Raw genomic sequence first — 25632 nt, forward strand, 5'->3', positions numbered from 1 at the left:
TAAAGCCAGAGTCCACTGCATCTCCCTCTCCTCTTTCCAGCAAGCTGAAAGCTTCAGCATTTGCTGTCCTCAAGTAAGAAGATCTAGACAGCCCAAGCCATGATAGCTGCTGTCCTAGGGCTTGCATGTCACAATTTGTTGTGGTATTTACTTTGATCTGATTTGGCCTCTGGACTCCACCAAAAGCACCTTTCAGTGTGAATTAATTAAGAGAATTGTGTTTTTGTCTTTCAATTGCTTTTAAAAGAGACACATTCTCAGATGGCGGTAGAAGAGGAGGGAGATGTTTTTCCTCTGTGCAAAAGCCATGCTTTGGTTGTAGACCAAAGGCTTTCTCTGTTCTCCATCGTGCTCTGTGAGTCTGCTGTGCTGACACATTTAAGGTGCAGTTTCCTGGGTGCCTGCAAATGCCAGCACCAAGTGAGAACCCTCAGAGGTATCCCAGGCCAAATGAGCAGCTTTCTAATAACGATGATGACTTTAATATTGCAGCATCCTGTCTCCACAGAGCAGTGAGTTAATTATGAGGTGTGAATAAGGAATATGTTTCACAGTGCCTTGGCAATTTTCTGAGTTCACTGATCCATAAACAAGATTATTCCCTAATAGTCCTTCATCTCTGCCATTATTACACAAGGATGTTCAACTTTAAATTAAATTAAAAATGATCATCTTTAAAGTTTGTTGAGCCACGGCTAATCTTTTGAGAGTGTTTCCAGGATTAACTATTTTTAAATTGCGTAGTCATCTGGGGAGAAATATTTTGCCATTCCTGCTGTGCCATTTGTATTAAGACCATACAGTAGCAACTCCCCACCAAGAAATGAGAATTAGACTTTTTTTCTTTTGTCCTTCTTTTCAAAGTCCTTGACACTGTGAGACAGCTGATGTTTTGGGGGGAAGCTGCCTCATTGAGGTTCATGAGGGTTTTTACAGTTCTTTCAGCTGCTGCCAGCCCAAGGGAGAGAGAATAAATTCAGTTCCGAAATGCCAGCAGTCCAGCACGGCTCCGCCAATGGCCCTCAGACAGTTTGGAGGGGATGAGAGTGACACTGGCTATTGGCATGAGAGCGTCACGCAGTTCGCAGTCTCTTGGGGTTGTGCAGAGCTACAACTCCTTGAAGACATTTTTACTGTTGCTGGAAGTGTCACTGTCGGTCTTTGAAGTCAGGAGGGACCCATTTGTGATCATCTAATCTGAGTTGGAGCATGATGCAGGAGACAGAGCCTCATCTAGGAATTACTGTGTCAAGCCTGAGTTTCTCCTGGAGCTGTGTTGCACGTCAGTGTTAAAGACTTGATGTGATGGAGTATTTGAGGTGTCCTTAGGTGGATGGTTGCAGTGGTATGTTCTTCTCGCTGTTAAAAATGTGCTCCTATTTCTAGTCTGATTTATCTAATTTCAGCTTCCAAGCACTGCATCTCATTATATCTTTTCACACAAGATTAAATAGGGCTCTCCTAGCTGAAAGTTTTGCAGTCTGTGATAGCTACTTTATTGTTCTTCAAGGTGGACTGAAAGGCTGGGCTTGCTAAGGATATGCATACCCAGCAGCCGCTGTTTTGGTACAGCTTATGTGCTCAGATACAAGTAAGTCTCAGGTTAAATAGCTTGGGTTCTGCTGGTAATGTGTCTGCAATGGCATGGAGATCAGAGTAGGTAAAGCAAGCTTTTTAATCATATGTTTTTGTTTTTTGTTTTTTAATCATGTGATAGTCATGATAAACTGTTTCAAAACAGTAAAATAGAGTTAATTTTTGCAGCGCAAAATTTACATATTTCAAAAGGAAGTACTTTGCTGAGGAAAAACAAGTAGATTAGAGAAAAATCAGTGTATCTTTGATGAATCCCTATGGGGTAAGAATGAAATCTTCCCATGTGTTTGTTGTGTTTCCAGCACAACAGTATTTCAATCTTAATTGGAAAATTAGTCATATGAGGAGGTGCACTTGATACTGCATCTGCACACACAGATGACATTTGGATGGTGCACTGCTCTTGATCTTGTGAGCATTGCCATGGAATCCTTAACGAATGCAAGTGTTCAGAGTCTAGATTTGACATTTTGTCTGGAAGGACTGTGAGTGAAAATGCTATCTTTGAAATACTGTCTTGAACCCTTGTTCCCATTAGTAAAGTTGGAGAAAAGGGGTTGGAGAAAATTTAGATAGATCACCCTTTTTAAAAAAACATTGTCCCTCACGATGTATTTTCTGGTGGGTTTTTATTCAGTGTAGTTTTAGAAGCAAGAAAAGATGTAGATTGATATCTTTATTTCACACTCAGTATGTTTTATACTCAGGAAGTATAATTTCAGAGGGGGAAGAATGTCTTCTGCTGAACTGCTGGCAGCCTAACCTAGAGCGCACAGGAGGCTCTCAGGAAAGTGGGGACATCAGGTGTTGACCTATGTTGATGATGCTTCATTTGTAAGATTTAGTCAGATTAAAGCACAGAGTAATATGATGAATTTGGCTGCAGGCTCAGTGTTTAAGAATACACAAGGCAGAACATCAGCATACTTCCTTTATACCAGCTGAGACTGTGGCCCAGCTGGCAGACTACTCTGTGGGTGCCATTATCTTTTCCATAACAAGTTTCATACTCTCACATTTCATTTATTTAAGCATCTGTCATTACCTCTTCAGAAATCCCTTACAAATTAGAGGTGCAGCTTGCATAACTGAAGAGCAATTATTGTTCCATTACCAAGTAATGAAGTGCACACTTGTCTAGAAAGAATGATGTCTCCAAATATGATAAAGTTCAGCAAGAATCCCAAGATAATTTATAAAAGTATTTTTTGCCTGTAGTCTGTAAATTTATATTTTAATAGGTGGTAGATCTTATATGTTATTTAAAAAAAAAAAAAGGAAATAAAACACCTGCGAGATTGAGTTTGAAAAATTTCCCTATCAAAGTCAGGGAAGATGTTTTACATCATCGTGAAAGATGCCTCTACCATGGGCCCGAGTTTGAGGTTGGCGTTGATTTGGTGTGGTGTTTTAGAGCATGCTGTGGTGTGGTGTTGGTCCCCTGGTAATTCTGCCAGGACACGGAGGAGGCTTCTGGAGGGGCAGGAGCCCTGGGACTACAGTACAGTGTGGTCGTCGCCCAAGTTGCATTTGAAGAAGACTTCAGTTTTCATCTGGTTAAAGTTGCAGGGCTCTTGAGTGAGTCCAGATGGTGCTCCTGGGGCCTGCTTTTGAGATGTTTCATTCCTGGCACAATCACTTGAAGCGGTAGTGCTCTCCGCCAATTAGGCCTTGACTTTTCTCCGGCTCCCAAACACTGAGGTACTTCAGCAGGAAATTGTTCTGAATGTTTAGTCCTTGTGTTTAATGCTTTGTTGAGTAGAGCTTAGTGTGGTGATCACGGCCAGCTAATCCCTCTAGCAGAGTCCCCTTGTAACTGGGACACGTAATCATGAAGATTACTGGGTCATTGCAGCTGAACAGCTGGTGTTGATTGCTGTAGCTCTGTTTGTATTTGGTACAGCTGAGATTTCCACATCTCTGGGGTCTCTGTGACAAGAGTCAGGCCACTACAAATCTAGTGAATGGGCTGGCTGGCTGTACAGCTCTGAATGGCTCCATAGACCTGCCTGTGGTCAAGCAATATATACAAGCTGATGTCTGTGGGATGCTTCTTTCCTCCTTAAATAAGAAGCCTTGGAGTATGTCTGGCCATTTAATGTTGAAAGTCTTTTCCAATCTGTTACTGCTTATTTCCTTCAGTAACTTGTCTAATGGGAGTTGCTGTGCCTTTAGCGAGAAGAGATGTATGCTTCCTCTGCCTTAGTAAAAGAGAAGAAAAAAACTAAACAAACCAACACAACGCAGAAGATGGTCTGCAGATGGTATCTTCATAAAGTAGAGTCCTTCCTTCTGTCAAAGGCACCTCAGATGGTGAGGGACTGCTTGGCTCATTAGATGTAGTCCTCTGTTAGCACGTGCAGACAGCGATCTAATCCCTTTCATGAACTGGCTCAGCGCTGCCTCTTGTCGTCCGGTTGGACCATCTCCATGGCTCCCCGTGGAAGGCTGTTCCACAGTCTGACAAGTTTGCCTGGAAGGCTTCCTTTTCCCAGCCTAAATGCTTCGATGGCCGATTTATGCCAACTTACCCTTATGTCGGTGTTATCTTTTAACATATGCACATCTCCTTTTGTCTTTTCTTTTTCCCTTTGTGTGCCTGTACGTTCTAATATATGTGAACACCAACACAAAACAAAGGAGACTGTCGAGCAAGGTATGAAACTGGTGTTGAAGTGCGCGAATCTAGGGGCAACTCTTTTATGTCCTAAGTGTTCCTGGGGAGGGGGGGAGCAGTGGATTGCCATGGGCTGTTACCAAATAATTAAATTATTAATTATAAATTAAAATCCTCTTTAATGGCGTTGTCTAGGCAAGCTTTGCATAGCGACAACGGCTGAGACTCTCCAGAGAAGCTGCCTTCACTTTTGCCAGTGAGAAGGGTATATTTGGAGTGCTTGTTTTTATTTTTATTTATTTCTTTTGGTCACTTGCCGTGAGAATCTCAGCAACTTATGCTTTTCATTCTGACTCACAGTCATTTTGAAAAAGCACAGGACAAAAACTATCAGCAACTGAAAATGCATGGGATAAAAAACATACCACCAGTATCCCCATCAAATTTAAGTTCCCTTCATGGGAGAGTGAAGCAGTAGAGAATGTCCTGTGTTATCTTGGCAACTGGAGAACAAGGAAAATGAAGTGTAATTATTTTGGGTAGGGGCTCCTGCTTATGCCTGGTTGGACACTAGTGCAACAGTGCAGCTGGTGTTGGACACGAGTGAGGTGAGGGCTGAAAATCACACTGGACTTAAAACTTAATTATCAACACTTTCCTTTCATGTCAGTCATGAAACTTGCGGTTTCTTCTGGTCTTCTGGACTCTTAGAAGCATTAGTTGCCATTTTATCAGGCCCTTTGGAGACTTTTGCTTCCTTTGTCATGCTTATGGGGTACATCTTGCCCATTGTGTGAAAGTCTGAATGACTGTGTGAAAACGATACAGCTGGTGAGCAAAGATATTTTTTTTTTCTCGTATTCCATGTTATTTCATGTGAGTTTAAGAAAATGATGAGCATGTTTCCTTTCCTGGCAGTGTACTTGCTGGAGGGAGTTCTGCTCCCTTTGCCGTGGATTTCCATCCATGAAGTTCCACAGAAAGAGTGTCTTTACTGAGGAGGAGTGACTTGCTCCTTTTTAGCTAGACAGTTTTAAAAGGCTGCTGGGGTCTCTAGGGGAAGTGCAGACACTTCTATAACCTCTGTTTCCCTTGGAAGGTGAGCAGGCATCTCCACACCTGGCACAGCCCCAGGGCTGACTGACCTTTCTTCAGCTGCTAGGTGAAGTTGTGGGTTTTTCTTGGCTACAGCTATCCTCTGTGGACACGTGAGACAATATTGTAGCTGCTGGACAGTGGGTTATCGTTTAGGTCACTGCCAGGTGAAGGAAGTCCTCTATGGGCTGGGTTGTTCTGCCTGTCATCCATGGAGCGATGACTTTGGAGTGGCTGCAGAGCACGGCTCTCCAGCTCTGCACCCGTCACTCAGTAATAGTACCAACTCCTGGCTAGCTAAAGGGGAAAAAAAAAAAAAAAAAGCTAAAGAGGAAATAACTTGGGGCTACAGAAATTAATGGTCTGAAGTGTTTCTGGTTCAGAGGAGACAGAATAAACTTTCTGCATAAGCTTGGATGTGCAGTGCTATGCTCCCTCACCATCCTCTGGCAGCCGTGTGAGGTAAAGGCATCTGACACCTTTCAATATTGGCATCAAGAAGAAGCTGAGGCTTCTTAACACCTCCCTGTACTCGGGTAACTTTAATTTCCTGAAAGCAGAGGAAGAGACGTTGAATTTCCCCCCTCCCCTCTCCCTGGCAGACTCTGGGAGGTGAATTCCTTTGTTTGGGAAGCAAATTTGATTTTAAAGATGTTTATTTCTGTGACAAAAATACACTGTGGAGTACAGCCTCTAGACCTGATGTGAAGGTTGAACATTTTTGTGGTGAGGAGCTGCCCTTGGCATCAGGCATGGATGCCACTGAATTCTGCTCTGAGAAGCAGCCATGGTATCAACTCTGTACTGGGGTCCAAAGAGCTGAAAACGTATGTTGAGGGGGTTCAGATTTCCTTTTTAGCTTTTTGTTTGCCTGGTTCAGTAAAATATTTTTTTATGGAGCCGTTTGTGTTAAGAAGTAGAGCCTAAATGGCTGGGAAGCTGGGTAGCTTAGCTCCTCCATTTCCTCAGCTTTCCACCTCCCTCCTTTCCCCATGCTGTTGTAGCTCCAGGTTGTTCAAACCAAAAGGATCTCTGCTCTGAACGTATACTGGCCTTTCAGATAAAACCCTCGTGCATTGTGTGGTGAATTGTGACATCCCATCAAGGGCATCCTGCGCCCTGACCTACTGCCTTCTTGAAATTGTTGTCATTTTGCTGCTGAACTTGCAGCTTTTCAGGTTGTTCTTTCTGTCTGCACTTGCGGAGATGCTGGTTTCAGTTGTTGTTACTTTTAAGGGAAATAACCGTTCCAAAACCAGCAAATAATGTCTGATGTGAATTCTGGTCCCCTTTATTATTTTTCAAGCCCTGCCATACTGATAGGTTATATTAATGGCTTTGCTAACCTTACTTCATTTTGATGGAATGGTGCTTGTATATTATAAAGTAATAAATATGTGCTGTTCTGTAAAAATTATATTGTCAGTTCAGTTCTACTATTATATTGTTAATAAATTTATTAAACAAATGGATATATATTTGTGGATTAGGTACCCAGTGTAAGAATATATTCCTGGAAGATTGTAAGAAATTAATACATATAGACCATGTTGCAAATTGCTTTTAAATAGCTATTGCCTTCATTTTCCCCACACTTGAGTGGGAAATCATGCTGCAGAGAGAAATAATGGCTCTGTGATAAATCTTCAGAGAAGTACAGATGAGGCATCCTTATAACAAGATAGGATAATTATCAACTGCTTTGTTTCCTGTGGCACGGATGGTGTATTTTGATGCAGCACTTGTGTAGGTGTGGTGAGAAAGCAGGGGAGGGCCAGAATGAAGAGAATTGGCTCTTAAATCTCAGTTTTCAATCTCAGCCAACCTAGTATTGCACAGTAGAAGCACAGCCAAGTAAAAGCACAAGAGATAAAATAGTGGGCTTTACTCTTCCTTGCCCACCTCTCTGCCCTCCCAGTTGGTTTTCTTTGTGGTTGGTGTGTTGTAAAATCTTTTTGTACCTTTTTTTTCTGTTTTCCTTGCTGAGAAACAAAAGATCCGTCCTTATTCCTGTCATCTTGCTGTGTGAGTTTTAATTAATGTTGTTGCAAAGTATGTTAAGATCCTTGGCTAGCAGTATAATTTTGGCAGTAGTTCAGTCTCCTGGAGAAAACCGTATGCCTTAGAGTCTAGAAACAAACAAAAAAAATCTTAACAGGTTTTTAGGGTTAAAAATAGACAGTGAAGTGTTTAAAAAAAATAAAAAAAATAGTGGTGGTGAAAAAAATTGCTGTTCTTCAAGTCCTATAATCTGAAGTTCTTGTCTCATTATAGCTTTTTATTAAATGAGGTGTCTTTCCTCCTGGAGTTGGGAGTCATCCCTCTTGAAGTCTTTGGAAGAACGTTCATTTTGCGTTGTCTCTGAAGCAGTGTTTCCATATGCAGCCTGATCCTTTCCTCCTCTGTTCTCAGGATAGAAACGAAAGGGAAACTTTGAAATTTGTCAGCTGTCCTCTTAAAAAAGAGGGAGCACATCCTTTTTAAACCAGTCAAAGGAACGGAAACCAGAAAACCTCTGGATTGCTGTCAGTCTGCAGAGGGGTAAAGATGCAGGAGGTGTCCTGCACCCTCTCTGCCAGGGCTGTCTGTCGGTACCGGCCCTTTCTCAATCACCGATATTAATGCTTTGAAGCAGGTCTCCGTTTCAGACTGTACTGCAGCACCGAGTCATAAAATCAGCACTGGGACAAAATGGATGCAATAACCACCCATTCCTCAGTGTTGAACTGAAATGTTGGAAAAGGAGCTTGCAGTGCGTTGCCAGGGGGCCCTTGCAGCATCCCAGAGCTTCAGAGGGGCTGGGATCCTGCCTTGCCCCAGCAGCACGGAGCTGCTGTGGGGGCAGGTGCATGCAGATATTGCAGAGCTGTTAGTCAGTCTTGCAAATTCTGCGTAACAGCTTGTATATAGAAGTCCTGAAGAAACAGCTGTTGGGCAGGGGATATTTTTAAAGCTAATATTGTCATTAGGATGGTTTTGTTGTTTTCTTTTTTTCTCCATAATTGACTTGAATGAAGTGACTGCTTACAAAATGCGCGCAGGGAAGCCCATGTTTTGTTTTTGGAGTCACATCTGCAGGTCCTCTAAAAAAATACAGTTAGCCTCATTTTGGGTACAGTTCTTAATTTTTCACATGCTTGCTCCAAAACCTGGCTGTGAAGCAGCTTGGGGACATCTGGAAGGTTAAATAACTGGTACTTCTGAAAAAAGCAGGGAAGTCATTTGGGGTGGAAAGCTGCATGCTACAGCTTGACAAAATGTTTACTTGCTAGCAAAGATGCATTGCACCAAGTAAAACCACTCCTTTTTTGAAGGCATGAAGAAATTTGCATCCTATGTTCTCCCATTTCATTTCTAGTGGCAGTGATGTTCTAAATTCCTCCATGCTGGGTGTTAACAATGAATTGTTTGGTCTAATTCACTCTGTGGAGGTGAAATCCTTGAAACTTCTAATGCAAAGTGTAGCTATGGACTACTTGTTTCAGGAGAGCCAACAGACAGTGCCGCAGTAGATTGTGGACTGGACAGCTTGCTTACATACAGAGAGACACAGATAATGGCTCTTTGCATCTCTGGGTGCTGATGCTCAGTTCAGCAGTGATCAATCATCTCGAGATGGATTTTCTGGTGGAGACCCACAGCTGTGGGGCAGCCGGGTGCTCCCTCTTGTAACCGACGTGCAGCCCCAAAGAGCCTGTCTGACCTCAGCATCTCAGGAGCTGTTTGGTTTCGGGGTTTCGGCTAAAGCAGATGACTGAGGTATGGTTGCCCTAACACAGACAATCTGCAAGTAGTAAAGTAGCTATCCCCACCTTGTTTTTCCAGAGTTGCCTCTGCCAAAGTAGTCTAAGACTGGCTGGCACTTGGGGCTCTGGATAAGCTCTTCTCTGGCCTTCTTGTTACTGATTTTAAACATGTGTTACCATATCAACATTTTTCGTAGTCTTCTTTTATTTTTTTTCCTGTCAAGAGGCAGTCTGTCTGTGTGCTGCTATTGCAAAATGACAGAAGCTTTTCCATTTGTGAATCCGGCTCTTTGACTCACCTGCGGAGCAGCAAATGGAAAGCTAGCCCCACGCCTTTTGAGGCTCTGCAACCTATTTTTCCATCAAAGCTGGTGTCAGTTTGGAGCTTTTAAAGGCAGGGCTGCCAAGAGGGTGAAGGCATCCCGCACTCTTTTGTACGATAAATACCAGACCCAAAAGGTGTTTTTTCTCCATCAGTAACTCTAATTATTTTTGTTAGGGCCTTGCATTAGAGCCTGCTCTGTATCTGGACAGTGTGGGCTTAGAGGGAGCTGTGTCCAAGGGAGGTTAGCTCTATCTGTAGCCCATGAAGAGAGAGAGGTTCCCAAGAGGATGACTCAGAGGGAAGGGTCCTTCTGCATCTCCCTTTCCCTTTCATCCCTGACCAGACAGGGTGGCTGGGGAAGCTTATTTCCCTTGGCAAAAGCTAGCCTCCCTGACTCCCTAAATATCCCCACTGCTGTTACTTTTCTTGCAGAGGCTTCCAGCTGCTTTCACCAGGATTTTGGCACGTGGCTTGGCGCGCGTTGTTGCAGGAGAGCAGATTGATCCCTCGGCCCCATGATGCACGTGGTAGTTGCAGGGGAAGAGCAGAGGGCAGGGGAGGGAGGGAAGGCGGTGCTATGCTTGCACAGGCGTTGTAAATCCTGTGCGGTGGGTCGGTTAGCGCCAGGAATGCTGGCAGGACACGGATGAACAGCACCCCGTGGGATTATCTCATTCTCCACCAAGTGCTGGCCCTGTACCAGAAGTTGTTTTAAAAAATAATAATAAAGAAGTGGAAAGAATCGTGATTCCTGCTGTGAAATCAGCAAGAGGTGGCCGTTGACAGAAATGAAAGTGGGATGGAGTCCGCAGGGTTTCAGCTTCCCTTTCTGTAGCCTTGGTGGATGCTGATATTATTTATGTCAGATGTGGCCTTGCAGAGCCAGTAAGAGAGGTCAGCAAGAGAGAAGAAGAAATTGCAACAAATGAGGTATCTGGCACGTTTGAGTTTTTAAGTTAGCTTGTGTGCAGTTGAGGGGTGGGTGGATGGGTTGGGATCCTGTCTAATAAAGCCTTTATTCTGGAGATGTTACCGCAGAAACAACCACAGGATCCTGGGTAGACATCTGAAATACTTCCACAAACACCTGTATCTTGCAACTGGTCAAAGGCACGGAGTTGCACAAGGGCCTTGCCCTGTGCCCAGGCAGTGAGCAATGGGCAGGGAGAGCCTCGATGCAGCCAGCGGTGCCACTGCAGGTGCTGGATACGGCCGCTGCTGCCAGCCTGCTCGCTCCTTCCCAAGGAGACGAGCAGGCAGCGGGGCAGCCCTGGGTTTGCAGCGCTCCTGCCAGCACAGGAGCTGCCAACGTCAGCGTGCAGCCTGTGCCAGAAAGGAACCAAAGCAGGGTGCAGCCTGCTGACCTTGCAGGAAGGCGGGGCCAGGCAGGAGCCCCTGCTAATTTCCAGCAGGGTGAAGATTAAATGATTAGATTTTGTCCTAATGGAAAAAAAAAAAAAGGCATCCTGAAAAGCTTAGTTTAACCCAAACTGTTTTTTCGTTAATCCTAACCATCTGCAAAAACAAAACACAAAACAAAAGAAAGAAAAAGCATTTCTCAGTGAACAGTATGCTTTGTTTCTATTTCAGACATTTTCTAAATAAGAAATGTCGAAGAAGAGTTAGATTCAGCAACAGCCACACTTTTCCCAGGGGTGGGAGAGTAAGAGGAGGCTATTAAGATGCTGCTCCTTATCCCCGCTGGCCCGGATTGCTGAAGGCTGCCCATTGCAACTCCACTTCTTTTTCTTGTGGAGCTCTCAGACGTGTAGCGCGGGGCCAGCAGAGTTATTTGCGAATCTGGAGTGAAATAGCCAAGACATTTTAGCTGAAACAAACACTCCTTTTTTCTCCAAGCATTTAGAAATTTTATTGCTTCCTTGAGAAACTATCAGTATAGCACACATAATAGCAAAGCCTGTGCAATAAAAAGAGAAAACCAAACGAATTGGATCCTGTTCCCTTTGAGAAGAGGTATTTCACCCAACAGTAAAAGCCTCTTCTGAGCCATGGCAGAGGAGGTTCTGAAGGTATCTGAATTCCCCTCTCACCTGAGCACCTGTCTGCCGCGGTCAGAGGAGCTGCGAGGAAGTGGTGTTGCTCTCCGGTTCCTCTCTAGACATTGCTCATTTGTGTAAAATATTGCAGGAGACGGTCTGCTTCCTTAATCTGTATTTACATATGGATGCGATAACCTCCGTTTCCCCTCTCTATGCCTCCTTCCTCCTCTAGCCCCTGTCTTTTAATTAAATGCTTGAGAATAAATTGGGAAGTTTGCTTCATGCGATACCGTTAGCACTCATGGCTGACCTTCAGGAGGCTTTTTTTCTTCAGTGAATGCATAAGGAAACTAAATCATTTAAACCAGCTGGAAGATCCCCTAAATGCTACAGTTCTATAATCATTTCCCTCCCAGCTTATAAAACTGGCTTTCTCCAGTTTACTGCCAGGCCCTTTCATTGCAGATTGAAAAAATAAAGGTCTCCAAGGACTTGGGCTTCTCAACTCTCCTAGAGATCGATTGGATCAATTTTCCTTCTGTGCGTTTCGACGTCTCTGTCCTAATTCTGGGGACAGTCGCTGTGGCACGCTGTCAGGTGGCTCTTTGCAAAGGGACAGATTCCTGGATCTGATCAAGGCATTAAAACAAGCTCATCGGAGGTTAAAAGCGACAAAAAATAACGGAGCAGTGGGTAATTGCTCTGTAATGGGTACCAGTGAATCTGTCAGAATTTTTCTTTTTACCTGAGGCAAGCAACCTGTGGAGTAATGCAGCATGTATTGTTTGGTCATGACTTTAAACTCATGCAGATGATTTGTAGCGATTTCATAACACGAGTTTTATTAGGTTGCCTGAAGCACACTATGTTCATCAACACTTTGCCTTGGTTCACTCCATCCATCTTGTAAAATTCTTTCCTTTCTGGCCCTTGTGAAAAGTGTGCTTTCTTCTCTTCTGCCTCCTAGCCCTGAGCTATCAGTTCAAGGAAACAAAACTGAAGCACACAAAATAGCTTTGCTCAAGTGCTCGCACTTGGATGAGTTTGTGCTCTTCTGAGGAGGCTTTTGACAGGCAGCAGCCATGTAAGTGAACTCCACTCTGCTGCCTCTCTGCTCCTCAGAAAATCCTGCTGCAAAACCCCCCCGCCCTGAGATTACTGGCTAAGAGACTCACCGCCAAATGGGAGATGCTCTGAAGCACGGCCAGTGCTTGTAGTGTTTGCCTCATACGCCAGCCACTGCAGGAGGAAACTGCTGTTTTGAGAATTGTTTCTTTGTTAACAAGGTGGGATCGGCAAGTTAAGTTTGAGGTGAAAGCTTATGCTCTCAGTGAAGATGCTCGGCCTCTTTCCTCCGTGGGAGGCGGCAGTGCGCTGGACTCATCGTTTGCGTCTTGCAGGAGCAGTGGGGATGGGTGTCCCCGCTGGCCTGGCTTTACCTCTGCCTGTTCCCTCTCTGAGAGCCCAGTGGCCTTCAGTGAGGATGTTGCTCTCTGGATGTGTTTCTGGTGATCGAGCTGAGTCTGCTAAATAACTAGGTTTGTTTGTATTATTCTTACTCTTATTTTTCTCAGAATAGCCTTCTTTATTCAGGGTCTGAGGGCAAGAGTTATGCGTAGTTAATTCAAGAATGTTTTTCTTCCCATACATTTTATCAGTTACAAAACCTTCAAAAGTAAACCAGAAAGCATAAAAAAATGTGGGGGAAAGACAATATTCTGGAATAAGTAAAAGAATTACTGCTTCACAAGATTTTTCCTACTGATGCATATTTTGAAAAAAGAACCTTTTTCCTCTGTATTAATAATACAAGTAATTTGAAAGTTTTTACAGTGGCTTATAAACAACAGTCTGTATTGATACTTTTCATTCTCGAATTAGGTTTTAAAATATTGCCTTTGTTTTTGCTCTACAGTTCAGGTTTCTGTGCTGTGTTTTTGTTTGGCTTGTGGGTATATCGGATGCTTTACTTGTTTAATTGCATTTTAACCACGAGAGTATATGTGATTGGCATTTGGAGCAAGTCTTTGTTTCTCTGGAAATGGTCGTGGAATAGCAATTCTGATTGCTGCTTATGGATGTTACATTTAATCAATAACTCAAATACAGAAATAATGGCAGTGCTCTGTCTTCAGTCTTGGCTGGCAATATTACCCACGCTGGCTGATACTTCTTTCTTAATTATTCAGCAAGGGCCTATTTATTGTGTTTAATAATAGGATCAAACATATGCAGTGCAAATATTAAAGGGGAACAAGAAGAGAAAAAGAGTTGGTTAATTTAATGAAAATACCTGTTTCCTGCAAGCAAATCTATGCAAGAGTCTTGGTATCAGCTTAGTTATGGCATTGCTTGTCCCAGGGGTTCTTTAAAAGTGAAATTTGGGAGAACCAGCTCTCCTGTCTTAGTTGGAGTGGGGCTGCCTCCAAGCTGAGGATCAGAGGCCATGGCTTTGCTTTTCTGTGGCAACTCTTCTCAGCCTTTGAGGACGAGCTCTTGGCTGTATCTGTGTGTGTGAGGAGCAGCAGGCCAAGAGCCACCGTGGGCTGTGAGGTGCAGCCCCACCGCTGCTGCCTCAGCAGCCCATGGCCTTCCCGCTGGCCTCTTGTTCAAAACCTCCATCCCCGTCCCTGTGGAGGACACATGGCTGGCTGGGTAGCAATCCAACGTGAATACAGCACCCACACCATGGCTTGCCCCTTGGCTTTTCCTGACAGTGCGTTCTCCTCGGCAGAGCCACATGACTGGTGTCCTTGTCCAAACTCAGGACAGCGCTGCCCCACCACAGCACACTCTGTTACCTGCTGTTACATGTGCCTACTGTATGGTGTCTGCTCCCTTAACATGAGAAGATGTGTTTGTGGTACATCACATAGCACTTCTCTCCTTTCACCTCCTCCATCACCTGTGTCATCTTGCCTGGACACCTGCACCATTTTTGACCAGATCCCATCACTGTCTAGAGACTGGCTGAGCAAGCACAAAGCCCCAGGAGTATCCTCTGAGTGAGGGAGCTAAAACTTCTCCTACGACGTGTGGCTCCTTCTTGCCTGTGCCAGCCTGCTTTCTCCTACGAGAGGCCTGTCTGCCCACTCCCTCTCCACACCAGCAGGCACAGCTCAGTCCCCTCTGCCTGGCTGAGGTGCTCCCTGGCCAGGTCCTGGCTCTTGAGAAGGTCGCTAACCTCAGGGCTCATAAAGGCCAGCATCGCTGTCTCCTTTTGTCTGGCTTTTGGGTTGGGTGTGTTGCTGGAAGACGCCCCACATAGCAGCCAAAGCAGGCAGTCCTTGTGTAAGGGACATGAAGTGATCTCGGCTGTGGCCTGCTGGAGTGACCCAGACCACTGGTGACTTTGGAGGGTGAGGAAGCTTTGAGCAAACTTCACAGTGCATTTTCATCTGCTTGCCTTGAGCTGAAAGGGTGACACGCCTTTTGGTGTTGGGTTTCAGGGAGGAGAAGCTGTCAATTACGTGGGGATATTTGGTCCTCTGTATAAACACACATCTGAGCTGAGCGTTACTGAGTGTCAGCTCTGGTCCCATCCCCTCAAAGTTTGATGTGGCTGGGGGATGCGTTACAGGCTGTTGCGAACTCCCCAAGGCAGAAGTTGCTCATATTTCTGGCTAAGTGAGCGCAACATCCCGTAAACTTTCTTGTGAGCAAGCTATGCAGGATCTCTCATGTTTGCCAAGTTTTTAAATATCAGTATTTAAACCCACTTTTGTGGCGGTAGAAGACTACAAAATGATGTCGTTTTCTTGCTGTTACTTACTTTTTGGAAGTTGCCAGTGCAGTTCAAAGAGAATATTTTAGGGACTTAAAGAAGGCTGGGTTATTTGTGGTCTTATTTTTCTGGCAATACATGAGACTGAATTGTGGTCAAAATAGGATAAAATATAATTATTTTTTCTAATTCTGCCAAGTTTCAGAATTATTCTTTTATTGATGTGCTTTTGGCTTTTACCATTTATTATCTGTTTAGATCAGATAGAAATAATAGCTTTGCAAAGGAAATCCATTTAAAGCAAGCCACTAATCTTTACAGCCTATTGCAGATTTTAATTTTTATTTTTTACAAATGAACCCTAGCATGACAGAGCCCTGAGTGTCTGTGATGAAAGAGCTGGTCCATTTTTAATTTGAAGAACGTACAGATTTTTGTGTAGATGATTGAGTGGAAAAGTGACAGAGATGAAAGTTGTTGGAAGTATATTGTTTGGTATTTCATGCCAACAGTAATAGCACAGGCGCAATTTACTTACAGAGCTTCTGACAAAAGCAGTCATTTGCTGCCAATTTTTGAATTGTTTTCTTTCGGATTCTTTCTGTGTTGCTGTATAACTTTGGCATTGAGTTGCATTTGATTGCAAACATCAAAAAGTTTCACTGAAAGGATACCATCTCTGAAGAATGTTATTTTTCTTCTCCGCTATATTGCTAACAGACTTGTGTCATTCATATTTAAAAAGAACAAGCTATTTTTGAGGCTGTTAAAAATAACAGACGGTTTCCTAACAAGAGAAGAGTGAGGAAGGACTTTTTTGCCATTTATTTTGTATTTAGAGATTGCTATGACATATTTACAGATTGCGTTATTTAATCTGACAGAGGCAAAGGGACATGCTAGATCAAAATGTAAGATTAGGAGTTTTCCGGAAAGGAAATACCTTCTTCCTGAAGTATGCAGCACTGACATCCAGTGAACTGTTTTTTAAGTAGCTGGTACATGGGTTTCATTTGGAAGGAAAAGTTTGTGGAAAGTGGTCCAAGCTTCAGTTTGCATACAATGCAGCTGAATTTTGTGCCTCTGCTGCTGGTGGCTTTTGACAGAAGGTCTGGGTCCAGCAAGGACCATCCCTTTCCTTTCCATAAGCGGATCTGGAAAAAATTCTCAATGTAAACCATTAGGTTATAACCGCTATTAATTGGCAGAGGATCTTCAGGGGAATCCAGGGAGCTTTGTGACCTTCATCTAATACCTTGTATAAGCAAACTCGTGCTGCTGCAGTGATGCCTCGTGCACTAGCTCTTGTGTACCCCTTGCTCTCTGTCTCCCCCGAGAGCTTGCTGCCCGACGGCAAAATCAGAAAGGGGAGGAAGAGGAGGGAAGGCTGGCAACCATATGACTGCCCCCCCTGTTTTTTTGCCCATCATTTTTTTTCAATTATTCTCTCACTGTCACTTGCTGTTTGTTTCTAAATTTTCATTAATTAGTTTTTGGACATTAAGGCTGACAAACTCCCCCCAAAACCTTTCTGTTTTACTGTCCTGAAGATGCGCAGTCCCTGTACACCACCACAGCGTGTGATAACAGCTCTTCTTTCCGTCTTCTTATCTCTGTGCTAAGGACTCAAGCTGTAGACATGTGTGTTTTTCCCCCTTCTCTAATTAAATGAAAAATGAGCATTTAAATTGAATTTGACAAGTAGTTTTGGATTACAAGTAAATTATGGAAGTATTAAAGAAATCTCAAAACAAATTGATTCTGTAATAAAACAATACTTTTCAGGCTAAATTTACAGGGAGGTTCAGGTTATTTTCTCCCTTTATTTCCTCGCAAATTGGGCCTAAATCTCGTTCCAGAACAAGAGCTTTCACTTACCAGACTCGCTTGATTTGCCAGAAATGCTCACAACAACATTATTTGTCTCTCAAAGCATCACAAAACACTTTTTTTGTGTTGACTCCAAGTGATGGTTTTAAAAATATAATTCAGAAAACATTTAATAAAAATAAAGTGTTCACCCTGATTGAGAGAAGGCTCAGCCGTAAAAGTTTGTTTTCTTTCCCTCCTTCCTCAAACGAAACTCTTCAGCTGTACCACCAAGTTATTTAAGTTCCTTAAAGAGCTGTTTCAGGACTTCTGAGGCTTGGGACCAGCTGAACCTCGCCTACCGCTGCGCTTATTATAAGTGCCTGTCCCTTTGTTTAGGGCTGCTTTTCCTGAGGAGGAGCTATGTATTTGCTCAGGGGGAGCTTTTGCAGCTCCAGCTGAATGCATCCATCCCTGCCATGGGCTGGGTGCATGCCTTCGCGGGGCAGGCTTACAGCTGCAGTATGTTCCTGCTCACTGAGCCCTCACCGTGTGTTTTGGGGCTGCTTGCTTGTGTGGTGCCATGTGTCTGTCCAAGGGGAGTAAGTAGTCTGTGTAAATGTGTTGGCTTCTTTCTTATCCTGTTCTATTTTCTTTTCTTCTCTTTTTTTCCTTCCTCACTTGATCTTGTCTGGCACTTTATTTGAAGCCACGATGGTTAGCAGTGGTATATACAATTTCCTGCTCTGAGGTGTGCATCTTTCCTTTCCGGTGCTGAGTCCAGAGGCTCACCAGGAATAGACTGACAGTCTCGTAGACATTGATTTCTGTGCCCTTTCTCTGCTGTATTTTACTGATAGAAGGGATTTATTCCTCCTCTTCTGTCCTACTGAAGTCTTTTGCTCCCTCTAATTTTTATTTTTTATTTTTTTTTTTCAGTTTGCTTACTGGGTTTCCAGGCAAACACAGCAGCAAGAAGCTAGAGCCTTAGTTCCCTAACTGCACAAACATAATCTTAAGCCACCATGGTTCCTTCTGTAACTCAGCAGCACACTTCGACCAAAGTTTGTGTTTACTGACATGAAATGTTTTATGGAGACCATCAAAGCAATGCAGCAGGCCTCCTCATCTTTTATGGTTTGTTTGTAAATGTTTACTAAGACACTTGCTTCCCAGGAACACCTCAATAATTTCCACTCGCAGTAATGGAGACTCATGCATGACTGGAAGATAACCACCTCCCTTTTCTCATTAGTTTTTTTTTTTTTTGTGACTAGGGAGCCTGTCTTACATACCTCACAGCCCTTACACTCCTGTCAACATGCAGTGGGTCTGCAAGCAGCCCCTTTACCAAGCCCGGCTCTGTTGGAGTGAGCTGGGCCCTTGGGTGCTGTGCTGCATTTTGGGGGAGCCTGTATTCAAGAGCTGCCAGCTCTTTTCTGTGCAGAGACACAGAGGCAGTAATCAGTCTGTAGGAGTCCTGGCTATCCTCTGTGTTTTCAGGTCCATCTGCTCATGCTGGAGTGGTTAGTTGAAAGCACAGCTGCTTTCTGAAGCAGCCTCCTGTGCCACAGCTCAGCTCCTAAGTGCTTGCTGGGGATGTGACAAAGCGAGCTCCAGTGGCAGCAGGTTTCTTGGATACTGCTGCTGGATCTTTGGTAGCAGCAGAGGTCTGAGTGTCCTACTCTATCTCTGTCCTTTTCTTCTTTTTCTCTCCAGTCCTGTCTCCTCCTTCCTCCTGTACCATTCCTCCTCATGCCTACTTTCCCTTCTTTCTCTTTTATCCTCTCTCTTCCTTGTAATACTCAGGTAGCCTCTTAGCCACAAACTTCAGTCCTCTGCTGTCCAAGCAGATGGTCTCTTCCAGGCTGGGTACAAGCACTGCTGGAGAGAGGCTCGTATCTCAATTGCTTTGCAGGAGCAATTGAAAGGAGAGTCTGATGCTGCTCCTGCTAGATGCTGTTAGGTAGGGCTAGAGACCCTGGGGAATTGTTACAACTCTCAAGTCAGGAGTGCAGATAGAGATTTTTTCCCCCCCAGTGGCTTGTCATGTGCCCAGAAGTGGAGTGAGTTCTTGGTGGAAGCAACAGCAGGCACATCTCTGCAGTTCCTCTGCTAAATTTCAAGTCCTTGCTCCAAAGTATGCAACCATGGAAGCTTTTTAAACAAAATGGTTGCATGACTCACTGATAGGGACAAAGCAATGATTTTCTCTCTGATCACTTTTTCAGAAATGGTCTAACTGTTTTACCTGAGACCTTCAAGGAAGAAAATAAATTGAGCTTGACACAAACTCCTGGAATGGAAAACTTTCAGCCTGAATGAATAAAGCTTATCAAAAGAACAAGCAACAGAAAATAGGGTGTTGTAGTTGAATGCTTGGAGCAGCTGAAGCCTAGACACTGCTATCAGTGTCCCTTGTCATGCGGTTACATGAAATACACTATACCGGTCCTTAGCAGACCTGGGATGGGAAATAATGAGCCTAATGGTGGATTTCAAGGCCTCAGGTGTGTGTGATGCAGAGGAAATAAAATGGCTGAAATCAATGAGAGTTTTCAAATTGCAGGCACAGTGCTTTGGTTTCCTGAGATGTGGTGGAAGGTGGCTGTGCTTTGATGAGGTTTTATTTTTCCTGTTAGCCCTGCTCCACCTTGTCTCCTCGTCGCGTCGGTGGAATGTCTGGTATGAAGGGAAGCTCTCTTTCATCTTCTTGGTCACATCTTCGATCAGTTAAGGGTGTTTTGCTATTTTCTTTCTTTCCTTTTTTTTTTTCCTGTACCCTTCCTGTGCCTTTCTCTCTTCCTCCCAGTTTTCTCCCTCTACTTTTACCCAATGCAGAACAAGGTGCATGATGCCTAACAGCGTAGAGGAAGGCCACAAGTTGGGTCATCCTGGCAATATATGCCAACACAGTTACACCCTGCTCTGTTTTGCCTGGAAATCCAGTAAAGTGCAAGAACGCTAAATTTGTAGTCATGACTGAAAAAGCACATGAAGTGTGTGTGCCAGTATCAGTGCAAATGAGTTAAAACGCTTGTGACTTTCATAAAATCTCTCCATGGCTTTTAAAGAGTCAGTAAAACTGCTTCTGTTTGTGTGTGTTTATGCATCTGGGTCTGCGTGGGTAGCGGTGGCTGGGGTTTAAGTCTCTCCAGGGAGAGAAGCAGCAAGGATACTGCATGTATGCTGCAGGGGTTGTCAAGACTACTCGTAAATTGGGAAGCAGGAGGACTTTTCTTTCTTCTCACTTGAAAAAGTTGTAGCTATGACTGATACTTTATTTCCCTGTGTTGACAGGTATTTTAAGTAATTGAAAAATACGTTTAGAATATATATATATATATATTCTTTTTCATTTGTATTTTTAATTCCACAACAGATTTTCACTCCTGTTTTCTCCCTGGGCTATCACATACCCTTTATGGTCCTCCTTAAGGAAGAATATAGGCCAAATTAAGCTGAGAAGTTCCTTTTCCAATTTTAAGATGTAGTTGGCTAGACAGATTGTAAGGAAGTCATCTGTATGTAGAAAATGTAAGGACGGTCTCTATAGATAAAATGTGGCTCCTGTAAAAATTCTGCCTTCTCAGAAGGGAAGTCTGACTGACTAATTAGATGTCCATCTACCAATGATCTAAAACTGACCTTAACTTAAAATAGCCCCCTTCTAAGTTAAAAAATGCCTTGATTAGAGGTCTTTTGTAAGGAATTAAGAATAGGTAAACAAGGTATAAAACCTTGCTTTTATACTCCTCCTCTAATGTCTTCCCTAATATTAGGTGTTTCCAAAGGGTTAGTTCAAAACACTGGTGGTTGCTGGGAGTGGGATCTGCCTCCCGAGAAGAATATAAATGGGAGTGACGATCCTCTCAGAGCAGAGGGACCTGGCCAAAACAAGATCTCAAAATGCCAAAGCTTGTTCAGCCATGTGTAGACTGGTCTTTTAGATGTCCTCGATGGGTAGCATCCACCATACATCTTAATCTCGCTTGTTTCTCTCCCTTGAGAAAGCCTTCAAAGGGAACACACGAGTGAGTTCACATTTTACACCGAAACTGAGTCAGCTCCAGCGTGGGATAAATGTGTTGCTGATAGCGGTTTGTGATAGCTCACAGTGTCACGGCAATTAACTGCAGCTGAGAAGCTGTCCCACTCTTGTCTGTAAACTCTAGGTGCCTTCAACAGCGAAGACAAATTAAAAAGCTGTCTGCTTCTTCGCGAAGTTTGTTTTGATTAACACGAAGTCCATCTGGTACCAGCGAAGTTTACACTGCTGTAAACTGCGCGGTATTGAGTTTTACTAGGCCACCTACCCTGCTGCCTTCAATTATGAAATCCGCGAGCGCCCTGATGATGTAATTGATTTCAGGATGAGCCGTGCTTTTCAGGAAGCCGGAGCTGCCAAAGATCTGTCTTGGCCTGCGTTCGAACTGTGTGAGAGAGGTCCCCGCTTTATTAAGCGTTCCCTGGATTTATTGTTTGTTGTGATTCTGGTTGCTTCAGGGAGTATTCCTGAAAGGCTTTTAAAAGATAGCAAGTAGCCAATTACATGCTGGTTTGCTTTGTGGGGAAGCTGGCGCGAAGCAGAGGTGGAACCTCTGTCCAAACGTGCGCTTTTCACACCCAGTCAGCGAACCTGGTGATCTGGATTTCTTGCCCTAACTTGAATTTTTCATCATGAAAATCTGCGAGACCCACATCTTGAAATGTTCACCTTGTTTTATGCTCTGGAGGTAGTGTTTTGCTGCATGGAGCTACCGTCAGTGCAGTTTTCCTCCATACGTCCCCTGCCCTCTCTCACAAGGGAATACATGTGTGTGTGTTTTGGCACCGTGAGCCACATTACAATGGTTGGGGTGGAGCAGGTGATAGGGAGCGGTTCCCATTAGCAGTGGGGTATTTGGCAGCCTTGGGTGGTGTGCAAATGCACAGAAATCTGACCTGTAAATGGCTTTATGCAATGCAGCTGTTTTAAACAGGTATGAAACAGTTGACCTTTTGTAACAGCAATTTCTTTGATTGTCCCAGTGAAAGGCAAAATCAAGAGCTTGAGCTGATCCTAAGGCTGTCTGGGGGAAGTTCTGCATAATTTGCAGCTTGCAATGCATCTAAATTTACCATGTGTATGTTGCGCGTGCTCTGTCTCACTGACATTTAGCAAATGTCCACATCCAGGTGCCATTTGCAGTTCATTTGACTTTAATACACAAACTGAGTATTGTTCTTTGCCCACACCAGACTTCAGATGTTTTCCTACTTACCTTTCCTGAACCAAGTAGTAGGCTCCGGAAGGTGCTCTGAAAACCACACGGTTCTTGTACAGCTTGGATGCATTGAGGGAACCTGTACGTTTGTGCCACTCATGCAGGTTGAGTTAATGGGCAGACGGCTCGGACATTGAGCACTGGGCAATGCCACCTTTCATGGCTTCCAGGTAGACCTCAGGACAGCAGCTTTCTGAAAATGGAATAATCGGCTTCTCAGTTAACTACCATGGAAAGAAACATTTCTTAACCAAAGCTGCAAAGTAGCAAAAGCATTTGGAGAGTGGATCAGAAAGTTCAGGGCTCTCTGAACTCTCCTTCACCTGTTCCCTCCTACCCTTTGTTTTCATTCTGGTGCCTGCTTGCTTGCAGCTCATCTACCCTTCAGCACAGAGCGGTGATTTGCAGTCAGTGTCTACCTAAAGGTTTTTTCTTGTTTTTTCCTCCTGAAGATGTTACTGCTCCGCAAACACAAACTGTGAGAGGCCAGTGAGGATTCTCTGAAATGCTTTCAAAAGTCCTGCTCTGCAGTAGCCTGAGCTACCCAAGGATCTACCTATAATTCTGCAGAGCACTTCAGGTTAACTTTGACTTGTGGGTAAACTCATGCCTTGAAACTGTGTTTGGTAGCTTCTGTGTAGTGTTATGCTTGCTGCAAGGAAGGTGCGAGATAGAGGCAGACAAAAAAAATCAAAACCAAGATGTCAGGAGTGAGCATTCCTGCACTGTGCTGCCAAGGATAAAAGAGCCAACTGGGAATGATCTCTTAGGTGTGAGATCCTTGCCCAGCATGTGCAAAGTCTGCATGCCCCCACCTCCCCATGGGTGCTTCTCCTGGGCCTGCGGCACTCCTGGATGTGGGTGCCTGGTCTGGAGGTGGTGAACACGTGGCCCGGAGCTGGTGGCAGCCTCACCAGTTTCAGGTCACTGGTGCGAGGTGATATGGTTTCTTGGGGACAAAGTTGGCAAACTTCTTAACGCCTCTGTCTCTAATTGAAGTCTTGGAGGGGGAGCTGAACTGTTCTGGCTGCTCTTTTTTTTTTTTTTTTTTCCAGAATAATTCCACCTAAACAAAATATTTGTAATGGAAAATTTCTGCCCAAAGTGCTACAGCTAGTTAAAACTTCAAGCAAGTGAAAACAGGTTCTTTGTAATGAAAAGAGTCAGGCAGTGTGATTAATAGAGGGCTCTCCTCCCTCCACCCAACAAAAATATAAACAAAATGCAACCTAACACTTCTGTTCTTGCCGGAAATCATAAGGGAATTGATTTTCATAAAGGGTTCCAATGGGAACAGAAGACCAGGGTTTGATCCAAAGGCTATTAAAGTCACCGAGAGCCTTTCCCTTTGGCTGCGGTGGGTTTTGGAGCAGGGCCACAGTGAACACTTGAAGGCCAACCTGACCTTTCATGGAGAGGGAAAGCTGAAGACTTAGTTTCATCTCACTTGTACTTGCTTCAGCCTGACTGAAGTCAGTGGGAGCTCAAAAAACTTTGCACTTTGCAGAGTTCAGCCCTTGAAGACTCATCTGACATTTAAGTCAGAGTCTGCGCTTAAATGTCAACATTTGGAAATAAGTAGACACGAAGAGGCAAAGTCATTTGGCTTTGCTTACGATGTATGGTCTGGTTACTGAGCGTTATGCATGACGTGGAAAGTTTTCTGAAGAAGGGCTGTTTTGTAGAGGGCACCCAAATGTCCTGCTTTCTTGATGTTAAATGCTCACTCTGTTCCTTGCTGGCTTTGCCCCTGTTGCCTTTGTTTGCAGTGCAGTTTTTTATCCATCTTTCCATGGTGACCAGGACTGCAAACTTCCTAGTATAGAAAATTTGAACAAAAAGCCAGATATTAAATACCCTGGGCGGCATTAGGAAGCGTTACAGTCTTGTTTTTTCTGAGACTTGAAGGGTGGAAGCAATCAGATGATAAACTGTGCTGAGGAATTTGGGAAGGAAATATATTTATACGCTAGATGTTCATGGGAGAAATGTATGATGCTGTCATACTTGGAAAACTAACGTGTGTGCAGGTGTTGTGATTCATTCTACATTTTTTTGTAAATCATTTAAATAGAGTATCCCGGTACTGAGTATTTGTTACACAGAAGACCCTGCAAATGTTTGGGCTCTGAATTTATTTTGTTTACTTCTTATTTGTAACTTCTTAAAATTATCTGTCAAGTTTCCAATGGTTTTCTAGTTCCTCTCTGCTTAAAATATTCTTATCATCTCTTCTGTATTTCTTTTTGTTTCTCAGCACTTTATTACAGTGACAAAAACTCTATCAAGTCCCATAGAAATGGAATAAGCATTGAATTAATGTCATAGGGATGCCACCATTTGTTATATTAAGAACGCTCCTTGGAATTGGGCAAGTGCTTCGACCCTGTGTTAAAATAAATGTGTAGCTTTGGCTCCAGGTACAGTTTAATTTTATTCATTGAGAAGAAGGAAGGTTTTCATGAGCACTCCCATAACAATAAGCCACCTGTGTGTTTGTCTCTGTGCAGTTAATTATTATAACACCTTGTCAGTAGACCTGTAATGGAACAAGTGTGCAGAATACACTTTTTAAAAAAATACTTAAAGTAAGTTCAGTTGTACTAGACAGTTCTTCCCATCTCTAGGGACTGAGTAGTGAGCTGGGAACAAGGCATTTTTGCATTTTAATCATGGACTGAAATTGAATGTGTTTGGTTGACCTTTTGAAAATGTGCCTCAGTGTATTCTTCTGGGAGACTGAGCACAGCAAGCTTAGTGAGACAAATGGGTTTTCCTGAGGATTAAGGAGTTAACTGATAATTAAAAAATAAAAAAATAAAAATTAGGTTTTGTGGGGGAAACTGCAATGTCTTCTATTATTATTATGTCAAGTGGTCTCTATTTTACAGGTGAAATTTTCACCTGGAAAAGGCTTTGAAGTGTAGAAGGGGTGTGATTATTATAGCAAGGTAGTTGAGGGTGGTTAAACTATTGCCCAGCTTTTTTCTAGTTTGAAAAATGAGCTATCGTTTGAAAATATTTCAAAACCACATTTCCTTATGTTTCAGCTACCTGACTGCAAATAACAACCAGAATTTCTTGTATACTGCAAGGCCGTTTTTGAAGAGAGCTGCCCTGGTAATAAGCTATGTAAGTATGAATGGGCTTGGCTATGTATTTCTGTGTGTATAACGAGAATGAGCGTTACGAGGTAGGACCCCAAAAGAGTTGGAAAGCTGAGATGATGGATGTTAATGCAAAGTTAGTCTTGGAAAATAGTCTAGAAAATTTCAGCTGGGCAGAAACAAGGCTGTATGGTTTTGGGTCAAACTTTCTTTTAATTTGTAGTGGTTGCCATTACAACGGTGTAATCATCTGCAGGCATTTCCTGCCCTAAATACAGGGGGAACCTATGGCACTGGCCTGACTGGCAAATCCTGACTTCTCAATGGCATGCTGTTAGTTTCACAG

General features: G+C 43.6%; 1 protein-coding gene and 1 long non-coding RNA gene across 4 annotated transcripts in view; one reads left to right on the forward strand and one right to left on the reverse strand.

Annotated features, from left to right (window-relative positions):
* Positions 1 to 25632, forward strand: part of TMTC1 (transmembrane O-mannosyltransferase targeting cadherins 1) — a 153205-nt gene that overhangs the window by 30319 nt on the left and 97254 nt on the right. For all 3 annotated transcript variants that reach the window (XM_080578839.1, XM_080578840.1, XM_080578841.1), the window contains one exon: positions 25230 to 25311. In XM_080578839.1, coding sequence (XP_080434965.1) covers positions 25230 to 25311 — 82 coding nt within the window. The remainder of the gene's footprint in view (positions 1 to 25229; positions 25312 to 25632) is intronic.
* LOC308189126 lies at positions 996 to 25223 on the reverse strand. Its single transcript, XR_013946035.1, has 2 exons — positions 22177 to 25223; positions 996 to 16257 (listed from the first exon to the last, which is right to left on the reverse strand). It is a non-coding gene; the product is annotated as an uncharacterized lncRNA (long non-coding RNA).

This window comes from Anser brachyrhynchus (genome assembly GCF_964034855.1).
Source record: "Anser brachyrhynchus genome assembly, chromosome: 1".
NCBI classification, from domain to species: Eukaryota; Metazoa; Chordata; class Aves; order Anseriformes; family Anatidae; genus Anser; species Anser brachyrhynchus.